Source organism: Ursus americanus, chromosome 33, assembly GCF_024610735.1.
Source record: "Ursus americanus isolate L20-20 chromosome 33, mUrsAme1.1.p, whole genome shotgun sequence".
Classification (NCBI taxonomy): Eukaryota; Metazoa; Chordata; class Mammalia; order Carnivora; family Ursidae; genus Ursus; species Ursus americanus.
This window is the reverse complement of record NC_142159.1, coordinates 17,022,386-17,044,634: the sequence shown is the minus strand read 5'-3', so window position 1 is coordinate 17,044,634 and position 22,249 is coordinate 17,022,386. Positions and strand designations below refer to the sequence as shown.

Here is a 22,249-nt window from a genome sequence, read left to right as displayed (position 1 = left end):
CGTTATTTCTATTCTTAAGACGGCATTGGGCACGAGTATGCCCGCTTCTCCCACCATTGAAGCGCTGTCCCTTGAAAGTACTTGTTGTTAAGGCTGCCATGGCCTGAGCCAGCAAGTCAGCTTTGTAGGTCTCGGTGCCCACACCTTGGCACGATTTGATGTAATCAGTGAGAGTGCCTTTTCCTTTAAAAGGAGCGAGAACGTTCTTACAATCCCCGCTTGCACGTTCATAGGCCGAAAATTGTAATGAAGTGTTGGCAGCTTCTACGTGATTAATCTGTCTTTTGACAGCTCCTGTCATCTCCCTATGAATTCTGTACAAGGCTCCCTAGCTCCTTGAATAATCTTTTGAACAGAGGCATTAGCAGGAGATCTAGACTCCATTTTTTCCCAAGCACATAGGCAACATCTGCGAAGCTCTTCTGTAGCCTGATTGGTCATCCGCACTTGTTCCTGCACTTGACTCCGAGGTCCCACCCCTATCAGTTGTTCTAGAGAGAGAGGAAGGTTATAAGTTTGATTATAATTTGCAGCACTTTCTGCATGGTCTCGCCACCACATACGAAACTGTAAGAATTCCCCGGGGGACAGGACCGTCTTCACTACCAAGGACCAGTCCCTGGAAATTAATCGGATGCCTTCCGCAACGCCCTGAATAAGGCCCATAGTGAAGGGCGAATTAGTGCCATAATTTGGAATGGCCTGTCTTCACTCTTTGAGAACCTTAAAGGGAAACGGTTCCTTCCGGGTGGTTAGGATCTACCCCAGGAGGCAGAAGCTCCCTTAAGGTTGCTGGCAATGCGAATTGTAGAGCATGGGACTCTCCTTGCTGTTGGGGCAGGAGCAAGGCTGTTTGAACCACCGAAAGCGAGGTCGGATACAGCTCCCTATATGATGCAGCTGTTGCCTGTTCTCGTGAGAGGAAACCACCGTTCCTCTTTGTAAGTAACGGTGGCCGTGGAAAGCCATCCATTTCTATGGGAGGAAGACGAGGGGGAACACGTTTGACTTTTCCTCCTTCTGGGACAGCACGATCAGGTCCCATTGGGGACTCATCTTTGGCGTTAAGACTCTCAAGTTCAGTGTCACTCTCTGAGTCCCGAGTTTGAAGTGGTTCCAGGATACAACGGATCAGGGACCACGTCCGCCAAATAGTGGTGGGAATAGACTTTCCTTGAGCACGCTGTTGCTCACGTTCATGCCCTACTTTTCCCCATGCTTGCAGATCTAATGTCCGTAGCGTGGGAAACCATGAACAGTATTCTTCTATGCCTTTCAGGAAGTCCAGAAGTTTGCCCTCGCTAACCTTAACTCCTCCCGCTCTCAGGAGATACTTCAAAAGCCAGACATAAGGGCGATAATTACTTGTGCTCTAGGAATTACCCAAACCTGCTGAAAGTTCCCTGACGCACCAGCAGGAAACATCCAAGGCCTTGCTTCATCCATCGAGCTCCGTCTCCGCTGTACTTTCCGGTCCCTCTTTGCGTCCCTGTTCGGGCGCCACTTTCTGTGACACCGCCCACAGAGACGCGGCGTGATTCGGGAGAAGGACGAGGCACAGACAGCTGAGCTCCGAAGGAAAGCATGGGGCAGGGGTGGGTGCAGGGGACACGACTAAGTGTGCGATCGCCCCGAACAGCAGCAACCTGGCATATTTATTGGCGGTAAACATTCAAAGACAATCAAGGGGAGTCTCCTGAGCCTAGTGACTAGTAGTACATCCCGGGGAAGGTCACAGGATTAGTTCATGTAACATTCAGCAAGTGAGGCCTATTCTTAAACATATTTCTATGGACCCCAAGGGCTATTGTCAAGAGCAACCAGGTTTCTTTGGGGCCTCATTCTGCCCTTAGCGGACCAGGCATTCCTGGCCGCTGTTATCTGAAGGGTTTGGGAAGGGCAGCGTTCCACCCTGAGCAAGCCTGGCGTTCCCAACTGATGGAGCTCTGACATTTATGCTAACCTGCAGGGTCACAAACGTGTTTTCCTATTACATCCTTAGTATAAGCTCTCGGCCAGGAGCTGCTGGAATTCAAGAAAACGTTGTCTGTTGAACAGAGTGAGAATTTCAGTCTTACACCACTGTACTTTTAAATTCCCTTTATTTTAATCTCAGTCCGTTCTGAGCACACCTAGAATTCCTTTCCAAAGACTTCCCTTCACAAACCTTCTACAGCTTTCTTCTGCATTCAGATTTTATCCCAAGCCATTTCTCTCCAAACAACCATCTTATTTAGGACAAAATTACCTTCTTCCACCTTCAACAAAAATGCATTCCCATTCCTCACATCTTCCGTAACATGTCTCTTAGTTTCCTGCACAGAGTTGCTTCCCTTATTTCCATCAGTCTTAATTACACTTAGCAGAATTTTGCACTCCTGGAACCTGGGTCTCCAGTGAAAACGAAGTAGTAACCAGCTGTGAACTGTGACACCAAAGTGTTTAGACGGCAAATCTGTGACTCAGTTAAGCACAAAGCATGCTGATCTACAGACTCAAATATCCTTAGTGTTCTGCAATAAGTAGTCGAAAGGACAAACCTACGTCCAGTACTCAATGCTTTAGCCTTTTATCCTCTTTGGAAAAGACCTTCATGTCCAAAGAATTTCATCCCACTTACCATCTAAGGAAAACTTTAAAGTTTCAGGTTAGCAAAGACTTTGAAAGCGATCTCTCTCTCTCTCTCTTTTTTAAGATTTTATTTATTTATTTGACAGAGAGAGAGAGCACGAGCAGGAGCAGGAGGCTAGGAGGGCTTGGAGGAGAGGGAGAAGTAGATTCCCCGCTGAGCAGGGAGCCGGAAATGGGGCTTGATCCCAGGACCCAAAGATCATGACCCGAGTCAAAGGCAACTGCTTAACTGACTGAGACACCCAGGCGCCCCTTTGAAAGCTATCTTAACAAATGCCCATGAAAACTTAGAGACAGACAAGATTAACCATCATTTTAGCCATCTTATTACTAACAAATTGCAACAGAGATAACAGAGCTTACTTGACCCTCAGAAAATCTTGGTACAATCAAAGCTTCACATTTCATGCTGATAACCTTAAAGACATGTCTATCTTAAACCAACAAACTTACATCAGTTTAATTACTGACATGTTCTACCTGGATCCTCCCCAATGTCAGTTTTTACCTGAGACACTGGCGGGTAATCTAGAGTGGGCGGTGTGAGGTCCAGGGAGTGCTCTTCTTCGCTTCCTGACAGCGAGGGGAGAAGGAGCTGTGGTGACTGAGGCACCGAGGATGGTCTAGAAGCCAGTTCTGCAGGCCGCACCCACGGTGGTGCTGAAATGGGAGCAGGGAGTGGGAGAGGCAGAAGAGGTAAAGTCCTGCCAGAAGGCAGAGAAGGTTCCTGGTTCTAGAGTTCATGAGCTCAAATAGAGGAGCGGACGCCATGTCTTCCTGCCAACAAGTGGAATTAGGCAGGCCATGTCAGGTCAGAGACGACCGAATTTCTCTGAAACAAGGGATTTCGGTGGCTCCTTGGGCCTATTCCTTGTAGTGCCCGTCCTGAGGTAGACTAACCACAGATGGCTCCAATTATAGCCATTAACCTGGGAAATGAGTGAGGGAGAAGCCCCCACATCCATTTAGGAAGAACAGTGAGAGAGAGAGAGAGAGAGAATCAAGAGTCCCCTCTGCCTGGGATGGCCTGTGTTTCCTGCAGCAACCTGGGTTTACTCGGAGGAGGCCTGTTCAGATAATTATCATCCAATATGTCAGGAGGGAGTTTTACTAGCCAAATATGGTCTGCAAGAGGCCCTCACGTCTGAGCCCCGAAAGCCTGGATGGACCTCGGGTACTTCTATTTGTCCCTTTCTAACTGATAGATCCCACTGAGGCCATGCAGTGTTACAGCAGAGCAGTCCTTTCCTAAATTTTGCAGTCTGAATTGTTTCCAGTGGGTTAAAAAGCAACCCCGAGGAAGAGACCTTGGGAACCAAAGACGAAGCCTACTGAGGCCATGTTCCGAGAAAAGTAAAGAAGGTCCATTACCAAATCCCCCGACTCCCAGATGGCGTCCCACGCAGCCTATGGCAGAGGGTTTGTGTGTCAAAGGCGAACAGAGGCGTCCCTCAAACAGAAACCACTATTGATCACCATCCTCCCTCACCGCGAAGACATTCCTGCCGTAAAACCCCCCATAGGACGGTGCGGGCATCCCTCCCCTTCCCGATCGCATCCTAGGCTATGGATGGATGCCTGGAGAATGGACTGAGATACCGTGCCATGCCGTCTTAGGCTCTGAAAGCTGCGTTATCGCCTTGCCTATTTAAACCCATGGAGAACACTAGGAAGTTTTAAATGGAAATTACCCAATTGTCTCATTTATTACTATTTTTAACCTTATTTTTTTAAAGGTTATTTCTTTATTTATTTGACAGAGAATGAACGTGAGCAAGAGAGGGAGAAGCAGGCTCCCCGCTGAGCAGGGAACCCGATGCAGGGCTCCAACCCAGGACCCCGGGATCGTGAACTGAGCAGAAGGAAGACGATTAACCAACTGAGCCACCCAGGCACCCCCAATTTTGTAATTTAAGTAGTTAGTAGAGGACATTGACGGAAAACAGTCAAGATAGAAATCCATCGTGGTTCTAAGTGACATTACAACACAGGTAGTCTTTCCAGTCAACTTCCCTAGGAAACATCCCCGGTTGGGTTGTAATTCCATCGGGCACTGGTTTCGGCTGCTCCTAGCGGAAGTCCTGTGGCCACAAGTGGCTAGAGCAGGGATGTGAAGGGGATCCCGTGAGATCAATCAGGAAGAAACCTCACATTGGAGTCTTAAGATTGGCAGCCGTCCTGGTGACTTAGGTGTCTGCCCCGTGACAAAGAGAGACGACTTTATAGAAGGACAGGAGTAAAGAGAGGGCGTCAAGTTTCTGGGTCTTATTACCATCCCGACTATGTTACTAATTTCTAGCCAATAGGCAGGCTTTCTCCTCCCCGTAGAGTAGCCACAGCCTAGAGGATGGCAGCCTGACCTATCGCAATGAAAGTGTTGCAGGAAGACCGGACTCCTTGAAGAGCCCCTAACAGCAGAGGAAAGGAAGAGAAGAGAAAGTAATCACCAAGTTTCCCCGAAGCTCAGAGTCCAGATGAAAAAACCCCAAGTGCCACATGTGGGTGCCATATGATGTGGTTTTAGAATACAGGTGAGGTTCAGTGGGGTGAGGTCTGGGGTGGACGACCAAGAAAGAATTCTTGAGACGTCATTGGTGCAAAATGGTGGCTTTATGAAAGCACGGTGGGCAACAAGAGTGGCAGTGGGCTTGTGAGGAGCAATTGATTATATACTATGGGGCTGGGGGAGGTAAGCAAAAAGGGAGGTTTTCAAAAGCAGGCCATAGGCTAAAGAGGACCTACAAGATCCTGGAGGCCTTGCCATGTCAAGTGATGGTTGCTTTTCCCTCTAGTAAAGCAATAATATTAAGGCAGTTGGGAGCTTTGGGGCTCCTAGGTGGCTGAGTCGGTGAAGCGTCTGCCATCAGCTCAGGTCAAATTCCCATGGTCTGGGGATCCAGACCGACAACAAGCTTCCTGCTCAGTGGTCAGTCTGCAATTCCCTCTCCCTCTTTCACTCCCCTTGCTTGTGTTCTCTTACTCTCTCTCAAATAAATATTTAAAAATCTTAAAAAAACAAAAAGACAGTTGGGAGCTTCCTGGAAGAATGTCCCACATATCCCACCCTGGGGGGGGGGTTGCAGGTGTCACCTTGTGCTTTGTCCTCAGCTAGCCTCTGCTCCCTCACCAACGTGGTGAGCGTACAGTCCATAGATGTGACGGATGTCCTAATAAGAAGAGCAAGAGACTAGAGTTCTTTCTCCACCATGGGAGGATAGCCAGTCAAAAGGCAGCTGTCTGCAAAACACAAAGAGAGCCCTCACAGACACTGAATACACTGGCCCCTTGATCTTGGACATTTCAGCCTCCAAATACTGTGAGAAAAAAATATTTGTAGTTTTCAGCCACCCCGTCCGTGGTCTTTTGTCACAGCAGCCTGAACAGACTAAGACAACTGGCACGAGCATCTTGAAAGAATTGCTATTTTTTGCTGTAGAATACTGTCTGGAGATTACGATGTGACTTGTGCCATGTAGAAGGTCCAGTTTATTTTTTTTAAAGATTGTTTTATTTATGAGAGAGAGAGAACAGGAGTGAGAGGAGGGGCAGAGGGAGAGAAACTTCAAGTAGATTCCCCACTGGATATGGGCTCGATCCCAGGACTCATTAGCTCATGACTGAAGCCGAAACCAAGAGTCGGACACTTCACCGACTGAGCCACCCTGGCGCCCCCAAAGTCAACGTTTAACGACTGAGCTACCCAGGTGCCCTGTGAAGGCTATTTTAAATTCAGTTACAAAGTTCAACATCAAAGATGGAAGTGGTTTTGCAACGAGCACACACAAATTTTGACGCACCACGGTGTTGTGTTAAAAATAGTCCTGGGCACCTGGGAGGCTCAGTCAGTTAAGCATCAGACTTGGCTCAATTCCTGATCCCAGGGTCCTGGGATGGAGCCCCGCATAGGGCTCCTCACTCAGTGGGGAGTCTGTTTGTCCCTCTGCCCCTCCTCCCACTCATCCTCTCTCTCAAGTAAATGAAAAATAATATCATTTTAAAAGTAGTGCTGTTAAATTAAAGATCTATGGAGTGGAAAAGTACTCTCTCCTCAGTAGTGTGGTTCCTCCCATTGCCCTTCCTTATGAGCTTCTGAAAGGTATTCAGAATGCAGATTTGAGGCACTGATAATGTTCACCCCCACATTCAACACGGGTGATGCTAACAAGCAGACCAGATGGGAATTTTGTGAGGATATCAGCCCAGATGCCCTCCCACCAGCCTCTAGCTTCAGTAGCCATCTTTCTGCCACATTAATTCGACTATACAACATCTATTCCACGTCATTCTCCAGTCTTTCTTTTTCTTTCTTTCTTTCTTTCTTTCTTTCTTTCTTTCTTTCTTTCTTTCTTTCTTTCTTTTTCCTTCTTTCTTTTGTTATTATTTATTTGTTTGTTAGAGAGGGAGAGAGAGAGCACAAGCAGGGGAACAGAAGAGGCAATGGAAGAAGCAGGCTTCCCACTGAACAAGGAGCCCAATGTGGGATCATGACCCGAGCCGAAGGCAGATGCCCAACCAACGGAGCCACCTCAGAGCGCCCCTCTCCAGTCTTTTATACACCACGGGCCAGTTTCTTTAGTTTGAAATTACGTATGTTCCGTTTTCCAGATCTAACTCTCGTCCTCTGTCATTTGAAAAAGCTCATCAAGTATCAAATGGCTGAATTCAAGCAACCATGGAACATGTGTGAGATGCGCTAGCCAAAAGTTCTAGTAGATGGAACATGACCTGGAGAATGCATCCCTAATGGGGTTACTCGGGACTGAAGGTCTCCGGGCCAGTTCAAAGGCTCATCCTCTTGACTTGACCACTCAGAACCATTGCTCCCCATGGTAGATGTGGTCTTCCAAAGATGACCGTCTGTTCTCTCATAATTCTCTTGTACGACACAATGTTGACACTCACCGCATGAGGCAAGAGTGATGCTATGGATTTCCAAAGATGGGACATACATGGCATTATGACGTCTGCCTGGTTTTCTTGGGATGCTTGCCCTCAGAAGGCAGCTGCCACGCTTTGAGGAAGCCCAGGCTACATGGCGGGGTCACGTGTAAGTGTACCGCTTGGAAGCAGCTGGCATTGCAGCTGGCCATCAGCATCAACGACCACAGTGTGGGTGCTTTGGCCTCGGGGGACTGCACCACCAGCTCTAAGGTCACTTCTCAGACTGTGGGAGCAGGTGAGCATTCCCCACTGAGACACGATTCGCACATTACACATACACTGTCTACTTCAATGGTTTTTAGAGTATTTGGAGTTGTACAACCGTCACAGTTCTAGAGCGTGCCAGCACCCCCCAGGAGAACCCTGACCTCATTAGCAGCCACTCTCCATTTCCTGCAACACCCCTTCCAGCCCTCGGCACCCACTAAGTGACTTTCTGTCTAGTCGACTTGCCTGTTCCAGACATTTCATGTAAACCAAATCTTCCACTAGCAGGTCCACTGTGACTGGCTTCTTCCACTTAGCATGTTTTCAACGTTCGTCCACATGGTACATGTTTCTTTACTTTGTTCCTTTTTATTGCTACTCCATCGTATGAACAGACCGCCTTGTATTTATCCATTCATCAGCTGACGGACATTGGGCTGCTGCCACTTTTTGGCTATTGTTGCTATGAACATTTGCATACAGATTTTTGGGTGAAGTTTTCACTTCTCTTGGGTGTATACCGAAGGGATATAATTGCCGGGTCATACGGGAACTCTAGGACTTATCTTTTCAGGAATGCCAGCCTGTTTCCAGAGTGCCTTCACCGGTTTACATTCCCACCGGCAGTGTAGGAGATTCCAAATTCTCCACACCCTTGTCAACACTTGCTATTGTCTGTCTTTTACTTTAGCCATCCTGGTGGGTGTAAAGTGGTATCGCTGTGGTTTTCATTTCCTTTCTCTGATGGGTAACGATGTTGAACAGCTTTTCACGTGTTTATTGGCCCTGTCTATCTTCTTCAGAGAAAGGTCTATTCAGGGACTTTGCCTGTTTCTTCCATTGTTTTTCTATCTTTTATCATTGAATTGTAGGGATTCTTTATATATTGTAGATACAAATTCCTTATGAGGTAGGTGATTTGCAAGTATTTTTTTCCCGTTGTGAGGGTTGCTTTTTCACATTCTTTAATTTTTTAAAAGATTTTACTTATTTGACAGAGAGACAGAGAGTGAGCGCACAAGCAGGGGGAGCAGCAGGCAGATGGAGAAGCAGGCTCCCCACTGAGCATGGACACAGTATGGGACATGGTCCCAGGACCCTGGTATCATGACCCAAGCTGAAGACTGATGCTGAACTGACTGAGACATCGAGGCTTCCCAGCTTTTTCACTTTCTTGATGGTATCCTTTAAAGCACACATATTTTACATTCTGATAATGTCTAATTCTTTTTTGTCTTCTGTTGTCGGTGCTTTTGGTGTCATCTAAGAAAGCATTGCCTAGCCCAAGGTCATGAAGATTTACTCCTATACTCTAAGAGCTTTATACTTTTAGCCTGACACTTAGGGCTACAATCCTAGAGTTCATTGTGTGAGTGTGGATGGTGTGAGGAAGGGGATCCACTTCATTCTTTTGCATGTGGATATCCAGTTGCCCCAGCTTCCTTTGTTGAGGACTATTCTCTTGCTATTGAATTTTCTTGACCCACTTCTCTAAAATCAATTGAAAGTTCGTGTAAAGGTTTATTTCTCGACTCTCGGTTCTATTTCATTGATCTGTACATCTACCCTTACGCCACTACCACACTGTCTTTATTACTGTAGCTTTTGGTAAGTGTTGAAATCAAGAATCAGAGAACAGAGTCTTCTTATTTAAGCTTAGAGCTATTGGGCGTCCCTTGAATTTCCACATGAATTTTAGGATTTGTTAATGAATTTCTGTTTTTAAAAAAGACAAAACAAAAAACCAGTTAGACTTGAATCTTTAATCTCAGTTAGGGGGAGGTAGTCATTTGAAGCAACTTGATTTTAGGATAGCTAATTGTGAATGGGAACTGCTACACCATCCCGCTTAAGGGAAGAACGCATTCTATGGTGGATGAAGAGAAGAGAGGGCGGCTGCTCCTATACAGAATAAGATTTTGTCTGCAAGGTGTCTCCCTCTAGATGGCAAAGGGGAGATTTCCTAGAACAGAGATTGTTTCTGATTGGTGGTCCGGTCTGACATTTCCAAGCTGAGCCCCCTTCCTCACTTCAAGATAAGCAAGCGGACTTCTGCTGCTTGGCCCACACCCCACAGCCCTGCCCAGGGCTAGACTGATTTTTCTGCACTAGGAATGGTCAAGAAGCAACGATGAGACCTGGGATTTATCTTCCCCAGCGTTGGGTGCCCCCTGATTGGAGTCGGGGGTTGCCAAGGAAAATGGGGACCTTGGCTGCCATGCCACCTTTCCACCTCCAGCAGCAGGAGACCCAGGGCAAGGCTGAGAGTCCTACAGATGACAAGGAGACAGGAGGCTTTCACCAGGACAGGAGTAAAGCCACCGCCGAAATTTAGAGGCTTCTAAAAATGTCACACAGCATCTCAGGAGGAGCCCAGGAGCATCCTTATTCTTCTTGGTGGGGACGCTAACGGTAGGTTTTGGCCGCAAGGATTCTACTTCTAAGTGCCTCTATTTCCAGGTGATTCTGGCTAAGAGAAGTATATTCAGGGTGCACGGCCTGCATTTCTTCTCCTGTGCGCAGCACAGCGACGGCCACCTCAGCCCTGCCGTTGAAAGTCAGGCTCTGCCCCTGCCCTCTGGGGACTGCAGCTCGTGGTTCTGCCCCGTTGGCAGTAAGCCTCGGGTAGATGAGAATAGGCGGCAGACAGTAAAGGAGACACGTTCGTGGGATTTACTCAGGGCCCAGGCCGGTCAAGTGCCTGCTTTATTCAGACAGGAACGGCCCAAGAGGACCACAGCCCCAGCCTTTACACATTGCGAAGGCAACTGGGAGCCAGGACGGAATCTAGAAAAATATTGCATTGATCCAGACAATCAAAAAAGAGCATTTTCTTGGTTAGTTAAATCGAGTTAAGGCAGACTCATCAGGATTTGAGACTAGAAGAGGTGACGAAAGAGAGAGAAGTCTTTGGCAGCCCCAGCCAGGACTCGTCGCCGTAGAAGTACTTGGGAGATTCGTGGGAGATCAGCTCCCAGGCCTGATTGAAGGCTTGCACCACGGCCGGCTCTAGCGGCCCTTCCTCAGTCGCTGCCAAGTTCTGTGCCAGCTGCCCCATGCTGGACATGCCCAGGATGACCGCGTCCCCGAGGGCACCCTGCAAGGGGAGACAGCCAGGTGTGACTCCAGCCACACATCCTCCCTCCCAGCCCTGCCCTTGCCGAGACCTGGGCTCTGATGTTTATTTATGCCGAATACAGTTCTATAAGGAACCTGGGATGCCTTCAGTGATTTTAACCATGTGACTCAAACCCTGTCGTCTTTCCCTCTGCCGTCACTCTGCTCATCCTCAGACAGACCTGTGCTCAGAGCGCAGCCTGGCCGCTCAGCTGGGTGACGCTTGGCTTACTTACGGGAATCAGAAACTATGTCAGGCACTTAGCCCCGGTTTTTTGAGAAACTACTCCCTGTGCGTCCAACACTGGGAACTGCGTCAGGCTGATGCGGGTGGGACGTTGTAGCTAGGGAGACCAGGGACGCCAGAGCGAGAGGGACCCCAACTCCTACTGAAGTGTGAGTGACGCTAATGGGTTTTGGGCAATTTTCTACCCCCTGCACAGCTGTGTGAAGCCATGTCCTCATCTGTAAATCCTGGGGACTGGCACTTCATAGGGCTGGAGAACTAAGTACATGTGAGCGAAGCCCTCATCCGGGGCCTGGCGCTGAGACAGGAGCTTAGGACAACGGAAGGGCTCTCGTCAGCTCTGTCAGCAGGAGAGACTTCGGAGGGAAGAACTGCTTCGGTGGGGCGCCTGGCCGGCTCAGTGGGGAGCACACGACTCTGGGTCTGGGGTTGGGAGTTGGAGCCCTACACTGGGTGTGGAGGGTACTTACGAATAAAACTTTTTTCTCTTTTTTTGACATAGGCTCCATGCCCCACATGGGGCTTGACCTCACAACCCTGAGATCAAGAGCCGCATGCTCCACTAACCGAACCAGCCAGACGCCCCCAAATAAAATGGTTTGGGTAAAAACAAAAACAAACACAAGAAAAAAACAATGAAATCCGACTTAGAAATCACGTCAAGGTAAATGATTCCGGCTCTGCTACGAGGGGCGGCGGCGGCGCCCGGATGGCCGGCTCACCTGCAGCTGGGAGTGGTGGTACATCCAGCGGAGGGCGGCCGAGGTCATGCTGGGGGCGCTGCCGCCATACGCAGCCTGCAGGGCCTTCTCCACCAGGGCAATGGCCTTGAAGTGGTTCTCTTTCCAGAAGCTGGGCAGGTGAAGGGAATGGCACAAGGGTCAATAACCCGGGGTCACGCTGGGCTAGAGCCACAAAGCCAAGCACGGCAGCTGTGCCCACCCAACTCTGCGGAGTGGGGAACCCAGCGCCCTTCCTGCAGCGGCCGGCTTGATTGGGCAGCAGAACCACTGGGCACAGGAGGCAGGTGGGGGGACCCTCACCAAACACCTCAAAGTCATCTTTCATCTCTTTATGATTCTTAAGAACTGCCTGCCCTCCCTTTACCGAGTGAAGCAAAGGTTACTAGTGTGGGGTGGGGTGGGGTGGGCATGACACAACCCCAGCCATCCTGAGCCTGCATCCAGGGCTCACTCCTTCCTTCCTGGTAAACACTGCTCAGGGAACCGCTAGGCCTAGGAAGACCCAGTATGAGACCCGGGGGTCACCCTTTGCTCACAGAGCTCCCCAAAAAACAAGAAACGCTGCCCAGTTTAGTCATTTCTGTAGGAATCAAGAGACATGGCTCTGGACAGCAGGGGAGACCCAGAATCCCTAGGAAAGCTGCCCAGAATTTCTGCACGTCAGATAAAGGGAACCCCGCACCCCACCCATCCTGACCCAGCCCATCCCCCGCTCACCGATTTCTGTCGATCTCAGACCACTTATCCCCGAAAAAGCGGCAGACGGGCTGTTTCTTGTCCTTGTCCTCATACTTGTACCTTCCGGTCAGCAGGCCCCCTGCGGGTGGACGCACATCAGAGCCGTGGCCCACCCTGCTCCCAGAGGCTGTTCTGGACTGGGGAGGGGGGAAGAAGGCGACCCAGGAGGGATGGAGGACACGGTCCAGCCTCTCTTCAAACCCCTCCCTGCTATCCAGGTCCCGGGCCGGCCCTCTACCGGGTCAGGAAGAGGCAGAGCTGGGGCCAGGAATGGGCTCCCACCCCAGGGGACCCGCCCCCAGAGCAGCCCGTACCAGCCAAAGGGTGGTAGGCATAGAACCGCAGTCCGAAGTGCCTGAGGCAGGGGAAGAGCTCCGTCTCCACGTGCCTCGTGGTAGCGTTGTACATGCCCTGCGGGTAGAAGGCCAGCTGCAGGTGTGCCCGTATCAAAGGAAGGGACCCCACAGCTTCCCTGGCACAGCCCGCAGTTCACACCATAACAATCCTAGGACCTTCACAAACACGGCATCTACTTGGTGGAAAGGAAAATTCATTCATTCAGCCCACATTTCTGAGCACCAGCCAGGCGCTGCACATGGAATTTCCATCCACACACCAACAGGACAAGGCCCCTGCCCTGAGAGATCGAATAGCAAGGTAGGGCGGCCACAGGTACAATCAAGGAAAGCAGCAGTTGGACTCCACGAGTAAGTTCTGCAAGCGGTGTCAGGCACCAAGCAGGGGTCCAAACGTTTGCTGAATGAACTAGGAGAGAAGTAGGGCCTGAGATCGCAGATTCCTCTGGGGCATTGGGAAAGGCTTCCAGGGGACGAGCCATCTAAGCGTGGCCTGAGCACTTCGGACTAGCTAGGAGCAGGGGAAGAATGGTCCAGGCTCACGCACACAGGCAGGAAGCAGGAAGGAAGGGCCCCAGGAGAACACGATGAGGGAAGGGGAGCCAGGCCAGAGCCTAAGGTGCACTGGGAGGCATCCCTGGCTGTCAGCAGGGGAGGGGCTGCGCTGGAGAGGAGGCAGGCAGAGGGGCCAGGAGAACCGGGGATCAGCAGCAGCCCTGCAGACGGGCCCTGCAGCCCCGGCCTCACCTGGTACACGGTGGGCACGATCCAGCCGTTGCTCCTGCAGAGGGTACAGATCTCGGCCACCTCCCAGGAGGCGTAGTTGGAGAGGCCAAGCTCCACGAACTTGCCCTGCACGGGAGAGGCCTGGGTCAGAACCCACCGCCGCCCAGGACACTGGTAAGAGGAGAGGCGGGTGGGGACCCCTGGAGTGGGGTCTGTCCCTGGCTCAGCTCTGGGACTACCCTGCTGCCTTCTCTCTCTCGGAACTCGGGGGCGGCCTCACCTCCTGGTGCAGCTGGTGGCAGGCACGGAGCGTCTCCTCCACGGGGGTGTCGTGGTCTGGTACATGCAGGTAGAAGATGTCCACTCGGGGGCACTGCAGCCGCCTCAGGGATGTCTCCAGCTGGGCCCGCAGACTGTCAGGCTTCAGTGAATTCTCACCCAGTGGATTGGCCTTGGTGGCGATTTTCACTTTGGGGGGGCGGGGAGTGAAATGAGAGTTCAGGGCAGTTTACCAAACACTGGAGAGAGTAAGTAATGACTAAGAGAAAGCCCTGGGTTCCTGTCCCAGCTCTGCCATTACTAGCTCTGTGACCTTGACCAAGTTACTCAACCTCTCTGAGCCTCAACCCTCTCAACTATAAATTGGTTGTGACCATGGTACTATTTTGTGTGCTGGTCCCAAGGCTTGATCAGAACGTGAATGGACGTGTTCATTGTCATCATCGCTCATGCCATCACTACGACGCATTATTTACTAGGCCCTAAGGGTGGGAGACCCAACAGGCGATCCCTGCCCTTGGGGACTCACTGTCTAAGGGGCTGCATGACAGTAAGTGAGGCAGGGATGCACCAGGTGCTGGGGGAGCCCAGGACATAGAGGCGGGAGACCCGCTGTAAGCTCAGGGAAGGCTTTCTTTACGATCTGAATCTTGGTCTCCAGGGGGAAGTCACAGGCTGCCAGTTGAGGAAGGGTGGGAAGGTCATTCCAGAGGGTGAAGACGAGGAGCCATGCCTGCAATTCCAGGGATCTAGAGCACCAGGGTCAGGGGGTACCCGAGGGAGAGAAGGGCCACAGACCCATGGAAACGGTCTTGAGAGCACCCCGTGGAATGTGGCCCTCCCTGCACACCAGGCAAGTCATCTGACTGCTTGAGACTTAGGAGCAGGCGGCAGGACCGCTCACTTGGAATTGTTCCGTTCGTCCACCTCTTCTTCATGTGAATGAAACTTCGCAGCTGAGGTCAAGGACTTTGGCCCCACTAGCTCTGACCATAAGGAGGGAAGGGATGGAGGGCTTGGAGAAAAAAAGACATTGAGAAAGAAGACCCAGAGTGGTCAGAGAAGGAGCCCGGTGATCTAGAACGGGCGAGCACTGAGACGCAGGCATTCTGTCTTACTGTTCCAGATCTAGCATGCTGTGAATCACAGGAGAAACCAAGCCAGGCTCTAGCAGAGGACAGAAAAGAGCCGGAGGGAGAGACGGTGCCGTGTGCTAACACTATTATTGCTAGTAATCCTAATAGTAACAGCCGACATTGCTGAACTCTAAGGAACTGCCCGGCACTGCCGAATCTTTTCAAATGGCATCAGATTGGTGATGGACGTACCCCTGCCCTTATACAAACCCTCCATTTAGCTCTATCTGCCTGTTCCAACACCCCTGGCACTACCAAATCTCACACCCACTGCCTACGCCCACAGCACTAATGCCTGTCCTCCTCCTCCTCCTCCTGGCAAACCAATCAGTTCTTCAATGTCTAATGTTCCCTCTTCGGAGCTTTCTTCAATGTCCCCCCACCAGAAGTGCTCCCTCTTCCCGGCTTCCCCAGCCTTCTCTAGAACCCGAGCTCCGCAGAGTGGGTTCCTGTCCATTTCCCTTCTAGGACCTCAGAGGCTAGCCCAGAGGGTAGTTAGATCCCCTACCACCCCCACTCCCCCATGCCAGCCCACCGTGCTCCTGCGGCTCCATGGCACTGCCACCCGCAGGAAGCGGGAGGCCGTGCCTACTGAGCATAGCGCCCGAAACCCCAACGGAGCAAAGTCTAGGGCCAGAGCAAGGAGGAAGCAGATGCCCCACAGGTTCCCAAGTTGGATCCGGGCGGCGCTCTGCCAGGGAATGCCAGGACAGTAAGGGCAGGGTTTCAGCAGATCAGGCTCGCAGGGGGCACTTGCGGGGGGCGGGGAAGGAGGCAGGGGCTGCACAGCGCCAGATTCCAGCGCTTTCAGTGCCCCCTAGAAGAGGAACCAAGTCGTTCCAGACTGCACCTGGAGGGGGACGTCGCTGAGGGAGGGTCCTGGGAGACCTTCTCGGAAGGGAAAGGGAGAGGAAAGACTGGTCAGGGCAAAGCACTGTCTGGCTGTCCGGGACGACACGTGCATGGGGCCTAAGGAGCAGGCAGTCCACGCGGCTGTGAGGAGGTCAGAGCACGAGAGGGCCCGAAGCCGTGGGTTCTGACTGTGGCCGGGCCAAGGCTGGGGCCGGGTGGGCGCCGCACGGTGCAGGGGAAGGTAGAGGTTACCTTTGCAGTCGCTGCCGCCCAGCCCGAGCCCCATTTCGCCCAGGATGATCTCGGACTGGCCTTCGGCGTATATGAAGGCCGTGTCCAGCTCGGTGTAGCCGCGGTCCAGGAAGGCGCGCACGGCCGCGATGCTGGAGGGCTTGTCCATGCGGTGTCCCATCTCCATGGCGCCCAGGACGGTGGCGGGGCGCCGGGGGGACAGCGGCCGGGACATGGTGGCGGCGGTGGCAGCGGAATCGGTGCCCCACAGGTGGAACTCTATGGTTGGCGCGAGGCACTAGGCTGCAGAAGCCAAAGCCACTTTAAAGCAGAACCCGGCCCCGCCCACCTGCATTGGGGGCGGAGCGCGGGTGGGCCGAGGGAGCGGGGAAGTGTGTCCCCGCCCCCTCCCTCCTCCGGGCTGCACGCCCCTCCCTGGCAGGTAGCCTGGCTCAGCCACAGGAGGCGGAGGTGCGCTAGTGGGAGAGTTCCCGAACGCTGAGGGTGGGATTCCATGGGCCTCGCGTCCACGTCTCCCCCTCCCTCGGCCTCTCCGTCCCGGGGTCCTGGGGTCGTTGGAGAGGGGCTTCTCTACGTGCTAAAAGTCCTGCGAGGAGGCCTTGGTTCGAGCTGTCCAGACACCCTGCGCTCCCAGAGGCCACTCTGCTTCTCCAGTGGGGACCTGCCAGAGGCTCCAGCCTGTGTCCCTGTGGCACAAAAATGAAACGGATGAAAACAAGGAACTGAGAGCCTCGGAATACGCGTACCCAAGCGAAAACCCGGTTCTAACCAGAAGGCAGAATAAAGACTCTGTTTAGACAAGCAGGGGTAGTAGCAATCGCTCACTCTCCCAGAAGTATTTTAGACGGAAGGGAATCTGAATTTACACGTTCACAAAATGAAGTGCTGGGGGTGGTCAAGGTGGAGAAATCTAAAGCTTTCATTTTTTTTAAATGATTTTTTACTATATTATGTTAGTCACCATACAGTACATCCCGTTTCCGATGTAAGGCTCGATGATTCATTACTTGCGTATAACACCCAGTGCACCATGCAATACGTGCCCTCCTTACTACCCATCACCGGTCTATCCCATTCCCCCATCCCCCTCTCCCCTCTGAGGGCCTTAAAACTTTAATTTTTAACCATTGTTTCTAATTTGTTTATTTAAGTAATCTCTACACCCAAGATGCGGCTGAATTCACAATCAGACATCGGCAGTCACATGCTCTTCCACCTGTTGCCCTCATCTTTGACCCTTTAAAAAGATCATTGCGTTGCTATAAAGTTAAACATAAACTTGCCATATGACTCAGCAAAACCTGTGTTCACACGAAAACCTATACACCAGTGTTTTTTGGAGGCTTTGCTTGTAATAGACAAAAACTGAAAAGCACCGAAATGTCCCTCCACGGCAGGATGGATAAAGACATTGGGGTATGTTCATTGGATGGAATGAACTGATCAGCAGAGTCACAGGAAGGAATCGGAACGGCTGCTCAGCAGACTGTATGGTTCTATTTCATGCCATTCCTGCAAAGACCGTACTAGAGAGACCGAAATCTAAGCAGTCGTTACCGGGGGCTGCTGGTAGGAGCACAGAAGGATCACTTAAAGTTTCGGGAGTGATGGGGCTCTCCTACATCTTCATTGTGGTGGTGATAACATGACTCCATACCTTTGTCAAAACTTTCAGACCTGTACCCTTGGGGTACCTGGCTGCCTCAGTGCAGAGAGCATGCGACTCTTGATCAAGGCCCTGAGTTCGGGTCCCACCTTGGGTGTAGAGATTACTTAAATAAATAACACTTTAAAAAGAAAAAAGAACTCTACCCTTAAAAGGGTGAACTAGGATGTAAATTCCATATTAATACAAACATCAAAAAGATACTGTTTCAAGGAAAAACTAAGGATGTAGTATTTATTATGCAAAGGTAGAAGTTTACGACAAAGGTGGAAGGAAAATATATGAACACAATAGCACACCAGGAACCTGGGTGGTTCAGCAGGACCCTCTGCCTTCCACTCAGGTCATGATCCCAGCGTCCTGGGATGGAGTCCCGAATTGCCCTCCCATCGGGCTCCTTGCTCAGCGGGGAGAATGCTTCTCCCATTGCCCACTGCTCCCCTGCTTGTGCACTCACACTCCCTGTCTCTCTCTTTGACAGATAAATAAATAAAATCTTAGAAGGAAGGAAAGGAAGAAGGAAGGAAAGAAAGGAAGAAAGAATGAAGAACGAACGAAAGATAAAAAGAAAGAAAGAACGGAGAGGAAAAACTATAGTACACAGGAAATGACAAGGCAGTATTCTGTTTAACGTGTACGTGGCCTGGTGTACTATGATTGGAAGGTACATTGTGATAAGTTAAAAATGTAAATGATAAGCCTTAAAACACCCACCGAATCAATAAAACAAAGAGGTGTGGCTAAGAAGGCAATAGTAGAGATAAAGTCAATCATAAAAAATACTGAATTAAACCAAAAAAGGCAGATAAATATGAAAAAAACGAACAAGGAACAGATGAAACAATAGAAAACAAATGGCAAGATCGGTTTAAGCCCAATCATGTCAGTAATTACATTAATTACAAATGATACAAATATCGCCACGAAATACGCCAGAGGTGGTCAGATTGGCTCAAATAGCAAAACCCAACTATATAGTAAGTAATTAAAAACTGAAGAATATAAACAGAGATGGGTAAAAAGTAAAAGGATGGAAAAAGACTTACCTTGACAAAGCTAAGTAGGAGAAAGTTGGAATGTCTATATGAATACAAAGTAGATCTCAGAACACTACCAAAGACAACAGGAACATTTCATAAGGACAAAGAGGGGCACCTGGTGGCTCAGTGGGTTAAGGTCATGACCTCAAGGTCCTGGGGTTAAGCCCTGGGTTGGTCTCCCGGCTCAGCAGGGAATCTGCTTCTCCCTCTGGCTCTGCCTCTTCCCCTTATGCTCTCTCTGTCTGTCTCTGTCTCTCAAATAAATAAATAAAATCTTAAAAAAACTTCAGTAGTCTCAGCCTTCTCTACACCCCCTCCAAGCCCTGCCCCCCCACCCAACGGTCCTGTATTTGCTTGGTGAAGACACCCATGGATTGGGCTGCAGTATGTCCCACATTAGGATTGCATAGTCATAGTTTCATTCAACTTGCTCATCTAATCCCCTCATAATTCCTATCAAACGGAAGCTCATGCTAATGGCTAGATCACATCTAGCTTAGTTTCTTTTCTTTCTTAAGAATAACTCATCAGTGACATATTGTATGTTGGCTAATTGAATTTCGATTAAAAAAAGAAAAGAATACTTCATCAGTGTGCTGAGTACTTCCGGATGCATCCCACCAGGGAGGCACAAACAGCATGGCTGACTCACTCCTAGGAATGCTGGGATCAAGCAGTGGGTTCATGGGATGTCAGCCCGCTCCCTCCACAAAACGTTCCCTGTCAATCTTTCCTCTTACGGGTTCATCTACTAATGATCTTTGCCTAATCAATGAAGATAGAGTTTTTAAGTCTGAGATTATGTTGTGCGCATTCTAAATACAGGTGTTAGGACTACAAGATCGACATGTATAACCTTTCTGAGTACTTCTAAATGAGAAGTAAGTTTTAATTAATTTTTAATCTTTTAGGTAATTTTAGATTCATATGCAGTTGTAAGAAATAACACAGAACGATTCCTCGTACCCTTTCTGTGGTCCCCCTCATTTTCCCCAAGTACTATCTTGCAGAGCCATATACAATAGCATAACCTGGATACTGACATTGTTACGGTGAAGCTATTGCAATTGTTGGGTAGACTGGCCCATAAGTGTTGAGCAGATCCTGCTGGTTGATGGCCCCTCTGAGTTCTGTATCCTTGCTGATTCTCTGGGCAGGAGCTCTATCAGTTGTTGAGAGAGGAATGTTGAAGTCTCTAACTGTCATGGCGGATTATCTATTTCTAATTTCTGGCCTACCATGGGGGGGGGTTGTTTTCTTTTTTTTTTTTTTAAGATGTTTTATTTGGGGGGGGGCAGAGGGAGAGAAATTTCAGGCAGACTCCCCACTGAGAGATATGTCCTAATTACAAGGAATCACTGGCAAGTGGGAGAAAACTTGTCAAGAGGTAAGGGCATCCCCAAGTACATTATCCAAGACAATCATAAGGAAAGTGGGGTCATCCATTATCTCCGTAAGTTCACAGTTAACCCTGTGGAGTGGGGTGTGCTGTGGCTTTTAGGGAATGATTTTGTCATCCCAGCCACCCAGAACTGGTCAGTTGCTAGCTGAGTTATATAACTGTTGAGGATTAATCCTAAATAATCATATGCCCATGGGGTCCTGTTATTATCCCCACAGAATAACAAGCAGGAAGATTGTTTATACATGAGCTCTGTGGCAATTTCTCTGAAGTTTATCTCAAGAAGTCTAGCTTAGGCAAACGAAATTCTTTTAAAGACATTCGGAGCTAGAATTTAACATCCACAAAGATGTGTTATTGAAACATAATTTCTCCCTGTAATCACCCTCATTTTTAATCAGAGGCAGCCAAATCGGGACTAATTTGTTTGAAAAACAAGTTCAGTTTTAACAAACTTGGCCTAATAATTTACATAAGCTCAGCAAGAAGAATAATTGATCACATAGGTCTTTTAGAATCTGCTTTGCTGGAACTTTTTTTCTTAAGATTTTATTTATTTATATGAGAGAGAGAGAGAGAGAGAGCCTGCACATGAGAGGAGGGTCAGAGGGAGAATCAGATTCCCATGCAGGATCGTGACCTGAGCCGAAGGCAGTCACCCAAGCCAGCCACCCAGGCGCCCTTCCTGGAACTATTTGTAAGAAATCTCTAGGGTTAACTCTTAGTAGCCTCTCCAGGCCAGAAGCCAAGGCAGGTACTTGCCTTCAGACATGCCTGCAATCCTTGTAGACTTGGGTGGATTCTTCTTCACGGAGTCCCCAGTATATCCCGAGCTTCCTGCACCTGCCAGGAAGCGACATGCTCTACTCACCTGGTGCGGTTGCTGGGAGCTCTGAAGTAAGGTCTCAGGCCAACATTTCCAAAGGGCTTTATGGCTCCAGGTTTCATAAAGTCAACCTTCCTGAAAGCTGTTTGGTCATATGTGAGGCTATGCATGTCTCTCTCAAATATGGCATTCCAGTCAAAGCCTTGGTAAAATGACCAATGTTTCCAACGGCGTCCTGTTACAAGGAGAAGGAATTCTAACCGAACTTAGGAAAATGACTATGGTTGCCATGGGAGAAAGAATACTTACTGAGACCTTTTGCATTTCAGAGGATTCAGGTAGAGAGAAAAGTTAAATGCTTCAATTTGTTTACAAATGAATATATATTTTTTAAAATTTCATTTATTTTTGAGAGATAGAGAGAGAACGAGTGGGGGGAGGGGGAGAGGCAGAGGGAGAAGCAGGCTCCCCACTGAGCAGGAAGCCCAATGTGGGCTCCATGCCAGGACCCTGGGATCATGACCCAAGCAGAAAGCAGATGCCCAACCGACTGAGCCATCCAGGCTTCCCACAAATGAATATTTTATCACATTTCTGTAAGTCATAGATATCTTAAGACAAAGTCTCCTTTTTTTTTTTTTTTTAAAGATTTTATTTATTTATTTGACAGAGAGAGACAGCTAGCGAGAGAGGAAACACAAGCAGGGGGAGTGGGAGAGGAAGAAGCAGGCTCCCAGCAGAGGAGCCTGATGTGGGGCTCGATCCCAGAACGCCGGGATCACGCCCTGAGCCGAAGGCAGATGCTTAACCGCTGTGCCACCCAGGCGCCCCAAGACAAAGTCTCCTTAATCTGGAAGAGCAAACATTAGAGAATCAGCAAGTTTCAACCAAGACTTACCAAAAAACTGTCATTATTAAATTCACTTACTTCCATATTACTATTCTTGTTTTGTTTCAACGCAGCCTTAGTGAGTTCTTAGTGAGGAAATTCTTACCTGCTTTAGGATATTAAAGATATCAAAAACCTGTATTTGTTCTAAGTCCCTTAGAGGAACCTCCTTGAAGACGAACTATTTTACCAGAGAATAAG

General features: G+C 49.6%; 1 protein-coding gene across 1 annotated transcript; it reads right to left on the bottom strand.

Annotated features, from left to right (window-relative positions):
• Nucleotides 1-10,446: 10,446 nt before the first annotated feature.
• LOC148107234 (aflatoxin B1 aldehyde reductase member 4-like) lies at nucleotides 10,447-16,531 on the bottom strand. Its single transcript, XM_087858291.1, has 7 exons — nucleotides 16,226-16,531; nucleotides 13,987-14,174; nucleotides 13,728-13,832; nucleotides 12,939-13,035; nucleotides 12,604-12,703; nucleotides 11,866-11,995; nucleotides 10,447-10,876 (listed from the first exon to the last, which is right to left on the bottom strand). The coding sequence occupies exons 1-7, from the start codon at nucleotides 16,437-16,439 to the stop codon at nucleotides 10,646-10,648; spliced, it is 1,065 nt and encodes a 354-aa protein (XP_087714417.1). The 5' UTR covers nucleotides 16,440-16,531; the 3' UTR covers nucleotides 10,447-10,645.
• Nucleotides 16,532-22,249: the final 5,718 nt, after the last annotated feature.